The 15,514-nt window shown below is 54.8% G+C and overlaps 2 protein-coding genes across 2 annotated transcripts in view; both read left to right on the plus strand.

Moving 5' to 3' along the window:
• Positions 1-15,289, plus strand: part of LOC132237447 (HLA class II histocompatibility antigen, DR beta 5 chain-like) — a 48,605-nt gene extending 33,316 nt beyond the window's left edge. The window contains exon 7 of the transcript XR_009453530.1: positions 14,400-15,289. The gene's annotated coding sequence lies outside the window, so the exon portion shown is untranslated. The remainder of the gene's footprint in view (positions 1-14,399) is intronic.
• LOC132237453 (DLA class II histocompatibility antigen, DR-1 beta chain-like) lies at positions 1,871-14,447 on the plus strand. The gene is made up of 6 exons (XM_059701961.1): positions 1,871-1,995; positions 10,020-10,286; positions 12,559-12,840; positions 13,475-13,585; positions 14,028-14,051; positions 14,326-14,447. Exons 1-6 carry the CDS (start codon positions 1,896-1,898, stop codon positions 14,337-14,339), a joined length of 798 nt encoding a protein of 265 aa, XP_059557944.1. The 5' UTR covers positions 1,871-1,895; the 3' UTR covers positions 14,340-14,447.
• Positions 15,290-15,514: the final 225 nt, after the last annotated feature.

The following is a 15,514-nucleotide window of genomic DNA, read 5'->3' on the forward strand; positions in this document are numbered from 1 at the left end:
CTGGTGGGTAAGTGCTGTCCAAAGGGACTTCCCCTCCATCCCACACAGATTGCCTCCTCTGGCCCCTTTTTCCAGTGTGTTCCGGAGGGGCCTGAGCTCAGTGACAGCACCAGGAGAGAAACCTGAAAAACCTTCACTCAGGATAATCTACACTAATAAAAGAGAAAAATGGTAATTGGCGTATGACAATACCCTTTTCATGGGCTAATCAGGGCTATATGCAAATTAACTGCCAACTAAGATTGGCAGTTAACTGCCAACAAGATGGCAGTTAATTTGCATATGTAGGCACAATGCAGGAAGGCAAAAGGGAAAGCAGGAAGAAGCCCCCTGCCACTGACAGTGATTGGAAACCCAGGGGGGAGCTAAGAGCTGGGGGGCAGCTGCCCTGCCCCCCAGCCATGATCAGAGAATCAGGTGCCTTTTCCGCCCTGGCCAGTGATAGCAGGAAGTAGGGGTGGAGCCAGCGATGGGAGCTGGGCATGGTCAAAGCTGGCAGTCCCAGGAGCTAGGGGCCCCTTGCCTGGGCCTAAAGCGGAGCCCATGATCCTGGGGCCGCTGCAGCTGTGGGTCCCCGCTGCCCGGGCTGAACGCCTCAGCCAGAGGCATCCTAGAGGGGCAGGGGCAGAGCCCGCGCGATCGCGGCGCCCCCCGCTGCCACTGCATGTCCCCGCTGCCCGGGCCGGACGCCCAGGCCAGAGGCGTCCGGCCTGGGCAAGGGGCCGATCCTGCGATTGGAGGGTGATGGGGGTCAACACCTGAGGGCTCCCAGTATGTGAGAGGGGGCAGGCTGGGCTGAGGGACACTCCACCCCGCCCCACACCCAGTGCACGAATTTTGTGCACCGGGCCCCTAGTTATTGAATAACTTTCATTTTCCTTCAGTGAGTGACATCCCCCCCCCCTTAAAGAGTCACCAATTAAGCTCTCCAATCAGCAGCTGCCAGCCTGTCATGTCATCAGTTACCAGGGGAAGCTGCTCCTCCAGGGGTCCACAGAATCACAGCCTCTCCCAGTATTGAAACACCTGAAAGATCACCGTGGCTTTAACTGTGAGAGGTTAAGTCATTTCCCCAAATCTGCAACACTAAGTTGTGGTGCAACAGTGAAATAAGCCAGTCAGAGAAAGACAAGTATCACATGATCTCATATGTGGAATCTGATGAACATAATAAACTGATAAACAAAATAGATCCAGAGACATAGACACACAAAACAGACTATCAAACCTTAGAGGAAAGCAGGGGAGGGAGGGTGTGTGGGAAGAGATCAACCAAAGAACTTATACTTCTGTATGCATAACTCATGGACACAGATGGTGAGCTTGAGGTGGGGCTGGGGCCCGGGGAGGGCTAGAAGAGGTCAATGGGGGAAAAGTGGACATATGTAAATACTTTCAAAAATAAAGATTTTTTAAAAAATAGGACAAAATTAAAGGCCTCCTAACTTGCAATCACCTCCCTCCCCCTCAGCTCCCAGCACATTCACTCATCCATTTGCAAAACAGCTCTGTCTGCAGTGAGAGAGACCAATGCTCCCCAAAGGCTCCAACTTGTGTGCTCATCACCGACAGCGCAGAGCTGCCTCACAATAGGGCCCAACACAGTGTTTCTGACACAACCAGACCAAACTTTTAAGCACTAAATCAAAGCAATGCTTTTAATGCAGGAAATTTTAAATTTCAGAAGAGGAACTTCCTACTGAATCTCTGGCCAGCAACTGATGATGCTGTTCATCTCTGATGCTGGTTGGTTCTCAGTACTGAGATGACCCAATCCAGGAACAAAGAAATGAGTTCCTCAGTTGGTTTTTTGGGGGATGTGGATGGAGAAGGGTCACAGCCCTCACTGAGTGAGACCCCCCTGCTCCCTGCCCCTGTCCTCTCTGAGCTCCAGCATGGTGTGTCTGCGGTTCCCCGGAGTCTCCTGGGTGGCTGCTTTGACGGTGATGCTGATGGCACTGAGCCCTCCCCTGGCTCAGGCCAGGGACACTCCATGTAAGTGCACCTTGGGGGTGAGCTGTTGTTGGGGAGGAAGAAAGGGAATTAGCTTTGTCACTGTGCCCAGGCCATGCCCATTAGTAAATGGTGGCATTTTCCTCAGTGGCCACCTACCTTTACTATATGGGTTGATTCTTTCCACCACAAAAGGTGCTGGTGCTCGCCACTATGAGATGTTCAAGGGGCTCCATTCTTCTCACCTCACCTCCAGTAAGCCTCCCCAGCCTCATATCCCCTTCCATCGGGGTCTTGAGTGGATTGAGAAATAATGATCTCAGACTGATTCCCACCAAGTGCTCCATTTATTGTATTGAGTTATCCCCCAAAGGAATGTTTCTCTGGCATTTTATGGGGAGTCAAAGGAATTAGAGGTTCTCTCTTTGAGGACCCTGTATTATGGCCTCAGCAGAATCTGTGATGTGGGTGTCTCTCCCTAGTATGTGAGATGTATCCAGGGACCTCACCACCATCTCCTCTCCTTTCTCCCCGAACCCCTTAAGAAAGAAAACCCTCAGAGCAATAATTGCTTTGAAAAAAAATACTCCAGGGTTACAGGCTTTTAGTTCCAGTGGTTAGGGAGCTGTCCCTGAGGAAGTGACACTTGAAACCCGGATAATGAGATACACCACCGTGTGAAGATCTAGGGGACAAGTGTCCCAGGGAGAGGAAGAGGGAGAGGCCACAGTGTGGGAACGTGTTTGCCGTGTTGAAGGGGCAGGAAGGAGGCTAGCGAGGCTGCAGCAGGCGAGCAAGCTGGGAAGTGACATTGACATAGGAAGAAGCTGGAGAACATGGGAGACAAATCATATTGAGCACTGACAGGTGGGTAAGAAGTTTGAATTTTATCTGAAGAGACATGTGAATTGCTGAGAGCCCACATATGTTTATTAAAAACAATAATCCCAGCCACCAGGCGGGACTGGATTGCAGGGTTCACAAGAGGAGTCGGGGGCCCTTGAGGAGCATGGAAGCACTGTGACAGGCTTGGGCTTCAGTGAGTGAGTGCGGCAAAGGCAGCGGGAAAGGGGACATGAGCAGATCTGGGGGAGATATTTCCACGACTTGTTAATGAGCTCGAGCCCAGGTGCATGAAATCCTGCACAGGTGGGGTCCCTAGGCCTGGAGGGCAATCAGGGCCTATGAGCGCTGTCTCGCCCAGTCCCAATTGGGCCTGTGGCTGCTGTATGGGGCCTGCTGGATTGGGGGAGGGATGAGGGAAGGGACCCCAGGAGGTTAGCTGGCCTTGGGATGTGGGCTGTGGGAGAGCACTGACCACCAGGAGGCAGCTCCTGCATTGAGCATCTGCCCCTTGGTGGTCAGTGCACATCAAAGTGACTGGTTGACCGGTCATTGTGGTCTTTCAGTTGTTCAATCATAATGGTCGTTTAGGCTTTTATATATATACTAGGGGCCCGGTGCAGGAAATTTGTGCACTGGGAGTGTCCCTCAGCCCAGCCTGCCCCCTCTCACATACTGGGAGCCCTCAGGCGTTGACCCCATCACCCTCCAATCGCAGGATCGGCCCCTTGCCTAGGCCTGACACCTCTGGCCTAGGCGTCCAGCCCGGGGAAGCAGGGACCCGCAGTGGCAGCGGGGGGGGGGGGGGGCACGGCGATTGCTCAGGCTCCGCCCCTGCCCCTGCAGGACGCTTCTGGCTGAGGCGTCCAGCCCGGGCAGCGAGGACCCGCACCTGCAGCGGCCCGACGATCGTGGTCTTCGCTTTAGGCCCAGGCAAGGGACCTCTAGCTCCTGGTATTGCCAGCTTCGACTGTGCCCACCTCCCATCGCTGGCTCCACCCCTACTTCCTGCTATCACTGGCCAGGGCGGAAAAGGCACCTGATTCTCTGATCATGGCTGGGGGGCAGGGCAAAGGCGGCCCTAGGGCCGCCTTTGCCCTGCCCCCCAGCTCTTAGCTCCCCCCTGGGTTTCCAATCACTGTCAATGGCAGGGGGCTTCTTCCTGCTTTCCCTTTCACCTCCCTGCATTGTGCCTACATATGCAAATTAACCGCCATCTTGTTAGCAGTTAACTGCCAATCTTAGTTGGCAGTTAATTTGCATATAGCCCTGATTAGCCAATGAAAAGGGTAGCTCGTACGCCAATTACCATTTTTCTCTTTTATTAGTGTGGACTAGAGGCCCGGTACACAAAAATTTGTGCACTCGGGGGGGGAGGGGGTGGTTCCCTCAGCCCGGCCTGTGCCCTCTCGCAGTCTGGGACCCCTCGGGAGATAATGACCTGCTGGCTTAGGCCTGCTCCCAGGTGGCAGAGGGCAGGCCCAATCCCTAGGTGCAGCCCCTGGTCGGGCTCAGAGCAGGGCCAATAGGGGAGTTGGGGCGCGTCCCCCTGTCATGCACAGAGCAGGGCGGATCGGGAGGTTGCAATGCCACCCTCAGTCACGCTCAGGGTAGGGCCGATTGGGGGGTTGGGGCACCACCCCATGTCACACTCAAGGCAGGGTCGATGGGGAGGTTGCGGCGCCACCCCCTGTCATGCACAGAGCAGGGCCAATCCAGGGGTTGGGGCGCTGCCCCCTGTCACACACAGAGCAGGGCCCACCAGGGGGGTTGGGGCTCCTTACCCTGTCATGCACAGAGCAGGGTCGATCAGGGGATTGGGGAGCTCCCCCCTGTCACTCACACAGCAGGGCCCATCAGGGGGTTGGGGAGCTCCCCCCTGTCATGCACAGAGCAGGGTCCATCAGGGGGTTGGGAGCTCCCCACTGTCACTCAGAGTAGGGCCAATAAGGGAGTTGGGGCACCGCCCCCTGTCACACACAGAGCAGGGCGGATCAGGGGGTTGGGACGCCACCACTCTCACACTCAGGGCAGGGCAATCATGGGGTTGGGGAGCTCCCCAGTATCAAGCACAGAGCAGGGCTGATCAGGAGGTTGGGGCGCCTTCCCCTGTCACGAACAGAGCAGGGCGGATAGGGCGGTTGTGGCCCCACCCCCTGTCACACACAGAGCCGCAGGGCGATCAGGGGGTTTGGGCGCTGCCCCCTTTCATGCTGATCCCTGTGCCGGGAGGCCTCTCGGCTCCGCTGATCCCAGTGCTGGGAGGCATATTACCCTTTTACTATATAGGATAGAGGCCTGGTGCATGGGTGGGGCCGGCTGGTTTGCCCTGAAGGGTGTCCTGGATCAGGGTGGGGGTCCCCACTGGGGTGCCTGGCCAGCCTGGGTGAGGGGATGATGGCTGTTTGCAGCTGGTCACACACCATTCAGGGTGGGAGTCCCCACTGGGGTGCTTGGCCAGCCTGGGTGAGGGGATGATGGCTGTTTGCAGCTGGTCACACACCCTTCAGGGTGGGGGTCCCCACTGGGGTGCCTGGCCAGCCTGGGTGAGGGGCTGAGGGCTGTTTGCAGCTGGTCACACACCCTTCAGGGTAGGGGTCCCCACTGGGGTGCCTGGCCAGTCTGGGTGAGGAGCTGAGGGCTGTTTTCAGGCTGGCGGGTGATGGAAGCTCCCAACCGCTCCTTTTTTTCTTTTCTTTTTTTAATTCTGGGCCAGCTTTAGCTCTGGGGCTCCAGCTCATAGGCCTCTGCTGCTAAAAGTAGGTATCTGGTTTGTTTCGGTTCTATAATCGAAACAATGTATAACTCCAGCTCTGACTCCAGCTCTGAGATCCCAGCTCGCTGAAAGCTGGTTTCTGGGTTTTTTTTTAGCTTCTATATTTGTTAAAATGTTTCAAACTGCAGGCTCAGAGGCCTGCAAGGCAGGCGGGGAACGTTGGTTTCCTCCGTCACTGAAGCAAGCAAGCCTAATGTTAGTTTCAAGCTGCCTGGCTGCCGGCCGCCATCTATGCTGGCAGTTAATTTGCATATCTCCCTGATTAGCCAATGGGAAGGATAGCGTTCGTACGCCAATTACCATCTTTCTCTTTTATTAGATAGGATAGAGAGAGATACTTCTATTAAATTTGGTGGAGCTCTTTATTGAAATAGGAAAGACTGTGTAAGAAATTATTTGAAGTGAGTGGTTAGGAATAAAGGTTTTGTGTAAGTTTAAATGATTTTTTGACATTTGTATGGGGCTGAAAAGAGGTCAGTTGAATGCAGGAGCCTGGAGTTCAGGGCCGGTCAGGGCAGGAGTTGTTTGTGTTTGTGTCATTGACACATGTGCTGTGTTAAATTCCAGGGAATGAAAGAGAGAACAAGAAGATGCCAAGGGTTGAGCCCAGAGGACACTGAGAAGGGGTGCAGTGTGTTGAGGAAAACCAAGAGAAGGTGATGCAGGGCAGTGAGGGGAAGTAGATTTTTCCAGAAGGGAGTGGCCAGGTGTGGTGAGAATCACTAGGAGGCAGGGAAGTGAGAACATGCAGAGCAGTGAGCACTTGGTTTGGGAGTGGTGTTCACAGTCAGTGGAGTGTAGGAGTTGGAACCTGATTGGACCGTATGAATGGAGGGACGGGATGATTACAGGGGACTCTGAGCAGCGACCTCAGGGAGACTGTGCGCTGGGGTCAGGGAGTCAGTGGACCTAAAGCATAAGAACAAAGGAGCCTCAAGAGAAGCTGGGGGACTCGAGAACCAGAGATGCGCAGTCATCAGCGAGGAGCCACTGGAGTGGCCTTGAAGGCAGAGGTGACTGGTTATGAAAGCCACCAATTCCACAGCCACTGTTTATTAGTGACCAGAGCAGACAGTCACCACCTGGGGAGGAGGGTGGAGTCATGGACAAGACAAATCTGGTCCCTGCAGCCTGGAGCAGCGTCACATGGGCAGTTACTGTGCACCATGCCTGCATTTGAGTGTGTGACTCTCATAACCATCCTGTCTCACCTGCAGCAATTACAGATGTAATCACCCATGGTATCTAATACAGAGAGTTTAAGCAACTTACCCAGAGTCACAAGGTTAATCGTAGAACCAGGAGACATAGTCTAGGTCTCAGTATCTAGGAAGTCCCTCTCTTCTACGTCAGCATAGTCCTTTCATATTAGGTGCATGTATATCCTGTTATGTACAGACACCAATGTTTCTGTCCTTGTGTTCAAAATGATATTTAGTGATAAAATTAACTAAGACAATTCAAAATGGTGATGGAGACATTTTCTGATCTAGGAAGTTAAGGAATAGAAAGATCTTGTGAGCTTGCATTCCTAGGAGTTATAAGAGTTAAAATAGCAGGGTACTTATTGTGTGCTTATATGATCAGCACCAGAAAGAATCACTATTTAATCCCACACTTAACACTATCCTGTGAGGAATACAGTATCAGTAAATCTATTTTAGAGATAAAGAACAAGGCCCATGGGTGTACAGTCTGACCCAGTGGGAGCTCATGTTCTAATTTAGGTTCCTCATTCTAGAGCCTGGGCTTCCACCCCCACTGTGAACAGGGGCTTGGCTGGGTCTGACTTGCTGCTGAGATTTCTGATGTTCCCAGGGGCCAGCGTGTGTCTCAGGGTTGGGGGCAGCAGGTGCAAGGGCTGCCAGTTCCAATATTTAGGAGGAATTTACATCCATTTTGGTTTTAAAACTTGAAAAGTTTCCTATGGGCTCACACTATGTGCAGACTGTCGTGGGCATGTGAGGAACTCAAGGGAGTTTGAGAGCCCTCCTCCGCCTCAGACTCCATCAGCGGGTGGGCTTGTGTTCCCAAAGGAAAGAGTGGATGCCCCATTTAAGCTGAATGTCAGAGAAAAAAACAATTATTTATCTGAATTCCACATGTAACTGGGAATTGAGTATTTTTATTTGCTTTATCTGGCGGTCTTTCTGTTGGGCCCATGAGCATGGCCTGATAGTGCTCACCACACAGGCTACAGTGAACAGCAACTCACACATGTTTATTTTCAGCTTCACATGTGTCAGGAAGGTGCTGGAGAATTTGTGAAAAGTTAGATAGACTGAGCCTGAGCAGAGTGCGCTCCCCTCTGCCATCACTTCTGCATGAGGGTCTCCATCTAAAGTCTGGGACCTGCTCCTGTTTGTAATCTGTCTCTGTGAGGGGGTCATCTCAGCTGCTCCCCTTCTGAGGGACCTGCCTGTAGAAATGAGCGTCCACATCCGGCCAAGGCTGGTACCCTGATGCCTCCTGGTGTTACTGGGAGCAGTAATTAGAACTCGAATTAGTTGGGACTTTGAACAGGAATCAAATGGCCAAGGCTGTATCTTCTACTGTAGACAAGCAGTGGGCCAGTGGCCGGGAGATTACGAAAGAAAACGATGTGGAGGATAAAGAATGACTTGGTGGTTAGTTAACAAGGCAAAGAAACAAGTAGATCTTGGTCCTGAATAAGTTTATTTTTCTCAAAAATAGTCTGCACTGGAACCAGATTCCTAAAGAATATAAATTCCATATAGACCAAGCCTTTCCACAGACACAATATTGGCTAAATTTTTATTGCAATTCCCAACTGCTGCATAATCAACAGTGCATTTTCACCCCAGATTTTTCAGATGGTTCACCACCCCTTCCCCCTCTTCACAACCCAGGAACTTATGGCAATTTCTGGAGCCATGTCTGCTGTCACACGGGGGTGTCTCTGACAACTGGTGGGATGCCGAGTGCAGCCCACTGTGTACAGAACACCCACACCAACCTCACACAATCATCTGGTCCAAACGTCAATAGTGTTGAGGTAGAGAACACAGCTGGACACCGGCTGTTTCTGAAAATTCTAGACTCACACTTTATACCAGCCGTGGGCAAACTACGGCCCGCGGGCCGGATCCGGCCCGTTTGAAATGAATAAAACTATTGAAAAAAAAGACCGTACCCTTTTATGTAATGATGTTTACTTTGAATTTATATTAGTTCACACAAACACTCCATCCATGCTTTTGTTCCGGCCCTCCGGTCCAGTTTAAGAACCCATTGTGGCCCTCGAGTCAAAAAGTTTGCCCACCCCTGCTTTATACACACGCACCTTCCAATACAGCTCTTCACGGGTTATTAAGAAAAAGCTAGACAGTTGCACAAAGTCACCACTTTCTTGTTGTATCCACTCAATCAATTTAAGCTCAAGATGTTGATGTTTATTTTCCCTTCTGCGATGTTTGTAAAAACGTCACAAGTTGTGGTCACTCATCTCTGCTGACCTTCCACGTCTCTCCTCCATGAGTTGTGCATCATCGGGAGCCCCCTGTCCTCAGTCAGGGCCTCCCATTTCTGCAGGGACTCTCTCCACACCAGCGATGGTGTCAGAGCTTCCATCCACCCCCTGCTTTAACCACAGGTGTGCTCTGGTTCTCTGTGCTTCCTGGGTTGGACATGCAGGACAGAGAGGGCGCCCTATTGGGATTAGGGTGTAACCCCTGAACCTCGTCAGTGCTTTCCCTTACATGCAGCAGAAGCCCCCCTAACTCACCCGCCTCCTCCAGGCTCCTGTCCCCTCCCTCCCACTGTCTGGGCTCAGAGCTGCTTCTCTGGGTTCCCAGGAGGCACATGGGTTCTCTCAGGCTTTGCAGGTGGCATTGCCTTCACCTGAGATGTGCCCCCTCCCCCACATACAGCGACCTTCCCCCACATCCTGTCACTCAGAGGCCCTGGCCCCGCCCCTGATGGGACTTGGACCCTGTGGTCCCTGCTCCAGGCACCCCTTTCCTGCCATCTCCCTCCTGTGTGGGTGTGCCTGTGGATGGGCTGTGATGGGCACTTTGGTGAATTCTAAGCTGCAGAGTGGAGGGTGATGCCCGGCTTCCTGCCTGGGTCCCGGGGCCGCTGGGGCCTGGCACGAGGTCCCTGCCCAGTGGGTGACAGGAGGAGGCGGGTGTGGGGAAGGGAGAGGCTGGGGGGGGGGGGGAGGGGGGAGGGCATCTAGGAGGAGGCGGTGATGGCACAAGTTCTCGCCCAGCCTGGAGCCCGGAGCCCCGCGGAGCTGCCCAGTGGGTCCCCAGAGGCTGAGGGTCCCAGGGGTCTCCCTGCCCTGCGGCCTCCCAGCCCCAGAGGAGGGTCCCTGGGCGCTGGCAGTGGGGGTGCCGGGTCCTGTGTCCCCACCGCCTGGCGCCCCGCACTGGGCAGCGTCGCCTTTGACTCTCACCAGCGTGACGGGTCCTTCCTTTCCCCGCAGCGCATTTCCTGAAGCAGGTTAAACACGAGTGTCAGTTCTCCAACGGGACGGAGCGGGTGCGGTACCTGTACAGAGACATCTACAACGGGCAGGAGTTCGTGCGCTTCGACAGCGAAGTGGGGGAGTTCCGCGCGGTGACCGAGCTGGGGCGGCCGGACGAGAAGCTCTGGAACAGCCTGGAGGGCGAACTGGAGCGGAGGCGGGCCTACGTGGACCAATGCAGACACAACTACCGGGTGTTTGAAGGATTCTCCGTGCAGCGGAAAAGTGAGCGCGTCGGAGGGAGTGGGAATGGAGGTGTGGGGGGGCGGGGGTGCGCACACAGGGCTGTGAGGAGCACCCTGAGGGGCGGGAGGGCGGCTGTGGGACCCTGAGGTCCTGTCCTGTGTAGGACGTTTCTGGGGGTGTCCAGCCCTGTCCAGTGGGGAGAGGGTTTGGGGAGCAGTGGGGAGGGAGGGGGGTGGGAAGTGGGAGGTGGGAAGTGGGAGGAGGGAGTCGGTCTGTCTTGGCCAATCCCCCCTGACCCTGAGCCCTGGAATAGGGGTGCTGGGTGCACAGGCCTGTCCCTGGGCGGAGGGTCAGGCTGGGTGTGAGGGGCGGGGCCTCCAGGCACCTCTGGGCTCTCTGAGCTCCTTTCAGGTCTCAGTGTCTTGTTCCTTCCTCAGTGCCCTGTGCTTACAGAGGGGTGATGGAGAGCCAGGGTCTGATTGTAATTGTGTTACTTAACACACTGATGTCACATCTACACAGGCTGACAGCATTTAAGTAATTATGTTAACTTTTTAGAGTTGAGACAATTTACCTCACATTCTATTTTGTTAAATATTTTTTTCAATATTGCCAAATACTCAGCTGAAAATTTGTTTTTTATTTTTAATTTATCCTTCTCTGATTTCTAAGGTTGTTGAACATTTTTTATGTACATGTTGGCTAATGGCTGTTCCTGCGCTGGGAATGGCCTGTAGTCCATCGTCCCTGGGGTCGAGGTCTTTTTCTCAGTGATTTTCCGGGTTCTCTAGGCAGCAAGATGGACACTTTGCTAACATGGATTCAGAATTTTCTCCAGCTCCTGCCTTGAGTTTTATTCTGTTTTATTAGTTTCCATGTTAAGAACCTAAAGATCTTTAAGGTAATGAAATGCACTCAGAAGTTGCTAGCAATGATTTACCATCAATCTTAAATCTACCCTTTTGAGGTGCAGTAAAAATGTTTCCCCCAAGTTTCTCCTCCTCCTCCTCCTCCTCCTCCTCCTCCTCCTCCTCCTCCTCCTCCTCCTCTGCCTCCTCCTCCTCCTCCTCCTCTGCCTCCTCCTCCTCCTCCTCCTCCTCCTCTTCCTCCTCCTCCTCCTCCTCCTCTGCCTCCTCCTCCTCCTCCTCCTCCTCCTCCTCCTCCTCCTCCTCCTCTTCCTCCTCCTCCTCCTCCTCCTCTGCCTCCTCCTCCTCCTCCTCCTCCTCCTCCTCCTCCTCCTCCTCCTCTTCTCCAACTTCTCCTCCTCTTCCTCTTCCTCCTCAACATTTTTCTCCTCTTGGTCCTCTTTCTCCACCTCATCATCATTCTCCTCCTCCTCCACTTTTTCCTCCTCCTCCTCTTCCTCCTCCTCCTCCTCCTCCTCCTCCTCCTCCTCCTCCTCCTCCTCCTCCTCTTCTTTCTCCAAATCTGTATATACTGGGCCTGGTCTGAGGCAGGAAGCAAACATATGAATGAGTCCCAGACCCTGCCCTGAGCTCAAATGTCAGCTTGAAAAGAGAGACAATTATAAAACGATAGAAATCCCAATAACAGCTCGGCTTCTGTTGAGAAGGAGCGGGTGGCTCAGTAAGCGTCGCTGTCAGTGTTACAATGATGATGGCCTGCTCCTCCCTCTCCCTCAGGACTCAGCCCCCGGAGCTAGGGAATCCCTGTCCTTCCTGTTTCCAGGGGAACCACCTCTGTGCTCTCAGGTGTGATTGAATTCCCAGGACTTCACACCCTGAGTCCCCATCTCCCCAAGCTGTCCCCCAGCTTCTCCCTCTGCTCTCCTTGTATTCTCTCTCCATATGTGATAAACAGCTGACATAGAATGATGGCTACGTTCCAGCCGCTGTTGTACATGTTTCAGGCCCATTGGTCCTCATATGTCCTTAAGCAGTGAGTTAGTATTATCACCCCCTTTGCAGGTGAGGAGCTGAGCAGAGAGGATCTCCCAGGATCACCCAGTAAGAGGCACAGCCTGGATGTGACCAGGCAGCCGTGCTCCAGAAATCACACTGGAACTCACACACTCTGTGCCTCACAAAGATTTGTAAACACTTCATTCAACAACGAGGAACTGTTTCCAGATACGAAAAATCCCCCAAATTTCCTCAACGTCTCTCAAATCCTGTGGCCAGGGCTGTAGGCAGAGATTCAGGGCCCATGGCACTACCTCCTGTGGGGCCACAGGGTGGTAGGAGGGGGGCCCTCCGGGCCTGGAGCCTGGGACTGGAGTTGAGGCCCAAAGTGAAGCCACCAAGGGGCCTGCCTGTCCTGCTCACATCTCCCTCCGCCTTCTCTGTCCCAGCTGAGCCCACAGTGACCGTGTATCCTGCAAAGGCCCAGCGCCTGCAGCACCACAACCTCCTGGTCTGCTCGGTGAACGGCTTTTATCCGGGCCACATAGAGGTCCGCTGGCTGCGCAACGGCCAGGAAGAGGAGGCCGGGGTGGTGTCCACGGGCCTGATCCGGAACGGGGACTGGACCTTCCAGACCCTGGTGATGCTGGAGACAGTTCCCCGGAGTGGGGAGGTCTACACCTGCCAAGTGCGGCACCCCAGCAGCACCAGCCCTGTCACCGAGGAATGGAGTGAGATGCCCTCTGACCTCACACACCTTCCCCCACAGGGGCCTTTGCTTGTCCCTGAGGAAAAGGGTCCCCTCTCCCCAAACCCCGTTTTCCTTTGCTCGTGTTTCTCCTTCAGCACAGGCCACAGGGTAGCCCTGTGATCGCTGCTGTGGACACCCGTAGCCCTGGGAGGCCGCCATGCCTGCCCTGCTCTGAATTCCCCACACTCTCCCGTTCATGGTGCCCTTGGCCCTGGGCACCATCCCCTGTGGGCTGGGCGGTGCTTCTGCCTGCGCTGAGCTGCCCACTGTGATCTGGGAAGAGGCGCGTCCTCCACAGCGTGGGGACCTTCCTGCCACGGGAGAGCCCCGTCTGCTGTGCTGTCTGCGGCTCTGTCACCCGGGCCAAGTCCTGGAGGTCACCAGCCCCGGGCTCCCCAGCCTCAGAAGCCAAAGCAGTCGCCTTGGGTCGGGAGTGAGGGGACCTGCTCAGTGTGACCTCAGTCTCTTTCCCGGAAATGGCTATTGTTCTGCTTCTTCTACGGCAGCATCCCCACTCCCCAACCCCTCTCCGCCCCACGAGCTCTCAATCCCAGGGTCTCCATTAGAGAAGTTGCTTTGGGCTAAAACCCACCGAAACCAGCTTCTTCTCCCAGGGGCCCAGTCTGGATCCGCACAGAGCAAGGTGCTGAGTGGAGCCGGGGGCTTCGTGCTGGGGCTGCTCTTCCTCGGGGCGGGGCTGCTCATCTACTTCAGGGCTCAGAAAGGTGAGGAGCCGGCTGACAGCCGAGGCCCCGAGAAGGTGGGGAGAACTGGGGCTTTGCTGGGTGAGCTCTGGGTATGGCAACGCCATAGAGGCCTCTCTTTCCCTGTCGGTCTCACGTTCTCTGGAAATGCAGAAATAACCAGCTCCCGGTTCTCAGGGTGGAGACATGAGGAGTCATGGCTGTGGGGTCAGAGAGGGGTTAACACGCACGGGGATTTGGGTGCAGATCCTGGGGTACATAGAAGAACAGGCCCTGTGGTCACTAATGACACTGGATGTGACGGCTTTGGGGCCACTGCTCTCAGCTTCTGCTCTGGTCCCTGCTCTGGTGTCAGCGGGTGGGGGTGCTGCTGGAGAAGCTCAGGTGGCCTGGGCGGGGACCCTGTGTTTGGGGACACACTTACCTTCATATCTTTTAAGTGGCATCTTCCTTCTCTTCCCAGGACACTCTGGACTTCAGCCCACAGGTAAGCTCTTTAATCCTCTCTTAGGTACACATTTGGTTTCCCTAGAACAGAAGGTGCAGGGGGCGAGCCAGGGGACAGGTAGCGGGAGCCTGGGTGTGGCTCTGGCCGCTTGCACTGCAGGGTCTCCTCCCGCCTGGTGAGAGGCAGCTCTGAAGCAGCTGTGGCTCCTGTGGCCTCAGGACATTTCTTCTCACTTGGGAGCCCCAGCAGGAGGCCTGGGAGGGCAGCGCCCCTGCTGGCGGGGCCTGGGAACAGCACTGCCCTCTGTCTGCAGGACTCCTGAGCTGAGGGCCATGGCGACAGGGGCAGGAGAGAACCTTCTGTCTGGCCCCTTGGCAGCCTGAAGAGGTTTCCTGCTGGGCTCTCACTCCACAAGGAGAGCCGCCTGGGGCTCTGGCTGGGTCCTGGCTCCTGACCCTGCAGCAGCTCCTCCCTGCTGGTTCCTCCCCACCTGGACCTGGAGGCCCCAGTGTTGGCTGCAGAACCTGAGCTCCATCCCTCCCTGTCCCTGTGTGTTCAACCCTCGCTGTCTGCTGAGCACCTTAGCAGACCTCTGCCTCATTTCTTTACAAAATGTTCCTCAATTAAATATGGAGTGAGATCATCTGCCTCACAGGCTTCAAGGGCAGGAAGTAGGAAGAAAGGAGCTGCTCAGGACCTAGGAGACTGGGCGCCAACAGAGCTGTGCAGACCAAGGGCCCTGGGCCGCCTCCGAACCCCTCACCTGCAGAGGAGGCACCTGAGCCCAGAAGCCCAGAGCGTCCCAAGTCACACAAGTCAGGATGGAGACCCAGCTTCCCACCCCAGGCCCACAGCTTGCTCCGTGTGACTCCCCCAGTTCATCAGGAGCCAGGAAGGGGCTGGTGCAGGGAGTGTGGTCCCCGGCTCCCCTCCCCCTCCCAGGCTTCTGGAGCTCAGTCTGGGAGACAGAGTCAGGAGGAGTCCAGTCCCCTGTGGGCCTAGAAGCAGTTTCCATGCTTGACAACTTCCCAGTCTCCTGTTGGGGCAACCCCACCCCCAGGAAGCTCCCATCTGATGGGGACAAAAGAAACAGAGAGTCAAGCGAACACATAAATCATTGGTGAGAACACACCACAACAGGAGAGAGTGGCTGGGCCCTGGCTGGTTTTGCTCAGTGGATAGAGCGTCAGCCTGCAGACTGGAGGGTCTCGGGTCTGATTCCAGCAAAGGCACGAGCCTGGGTTGCGGGCTTGATCCCCTGTGTGGGGAGTGCAGTAGGCAGCCGATCAGTGATTCTCTCTTATCATCAAACTTTCTATATCTCTCTCCCTCCACCCTTCTCTCTGAAATCAATAAAAATATATTTTTTAAAACAGAACACTTGGAATTTGTGTTGGCTTCACCAAGGAAGGCTTCCTGGCAGAGGCTGAGATGTGAGGAGAAGGAGCTGTTTTAACAGCTTAGGAGAGGATGGGAGGCCTGGGAGAGCCTGGAGCTGGTGA

The sequence above is a fragment of the Myotis daubentonii genome, chromosome 6, assembly GCF_963259705.1.
Source record: "Myotis daubentonii chromosome 6, mMyoDau2.1, whole genome shotgun sequence".
Lineage (NCBI taxonomy): Eukaryota > Metazoa > Chordata > Mammalia > Chiroptera > Vespertilionidae > Myotis > Myotis daubentonii.

What these genes read in the sequence shown, in the direction of transcription:
- LOC132237453 (XM_059701961.1), top strand. Translation starts at nt 1,896, where the DNA reads ATGGTGTGTCTGCGGTTCCCCGGAGTCTCCTGGGTGGCTGCTTTGACG. An exon ending in ATTCTCCGTGCAGCGGAAAA is followed by an intron (nt 10,287 to 12,558) that starts GTGAGCGCGTCG and finishes TCTCTGTCCCAG; the next exon opens with CTGAGCCCACAGTGACCGTG. An exon ending in CTACTTCAGGGCTCAGAAAG is followed by an intron (nt 13,586 to 14,027) that starts GTGAGGAGCCGG and finishes TTCTCTTCCCAG; the next exon opens with GACACTCTGGACTTCAGCCC.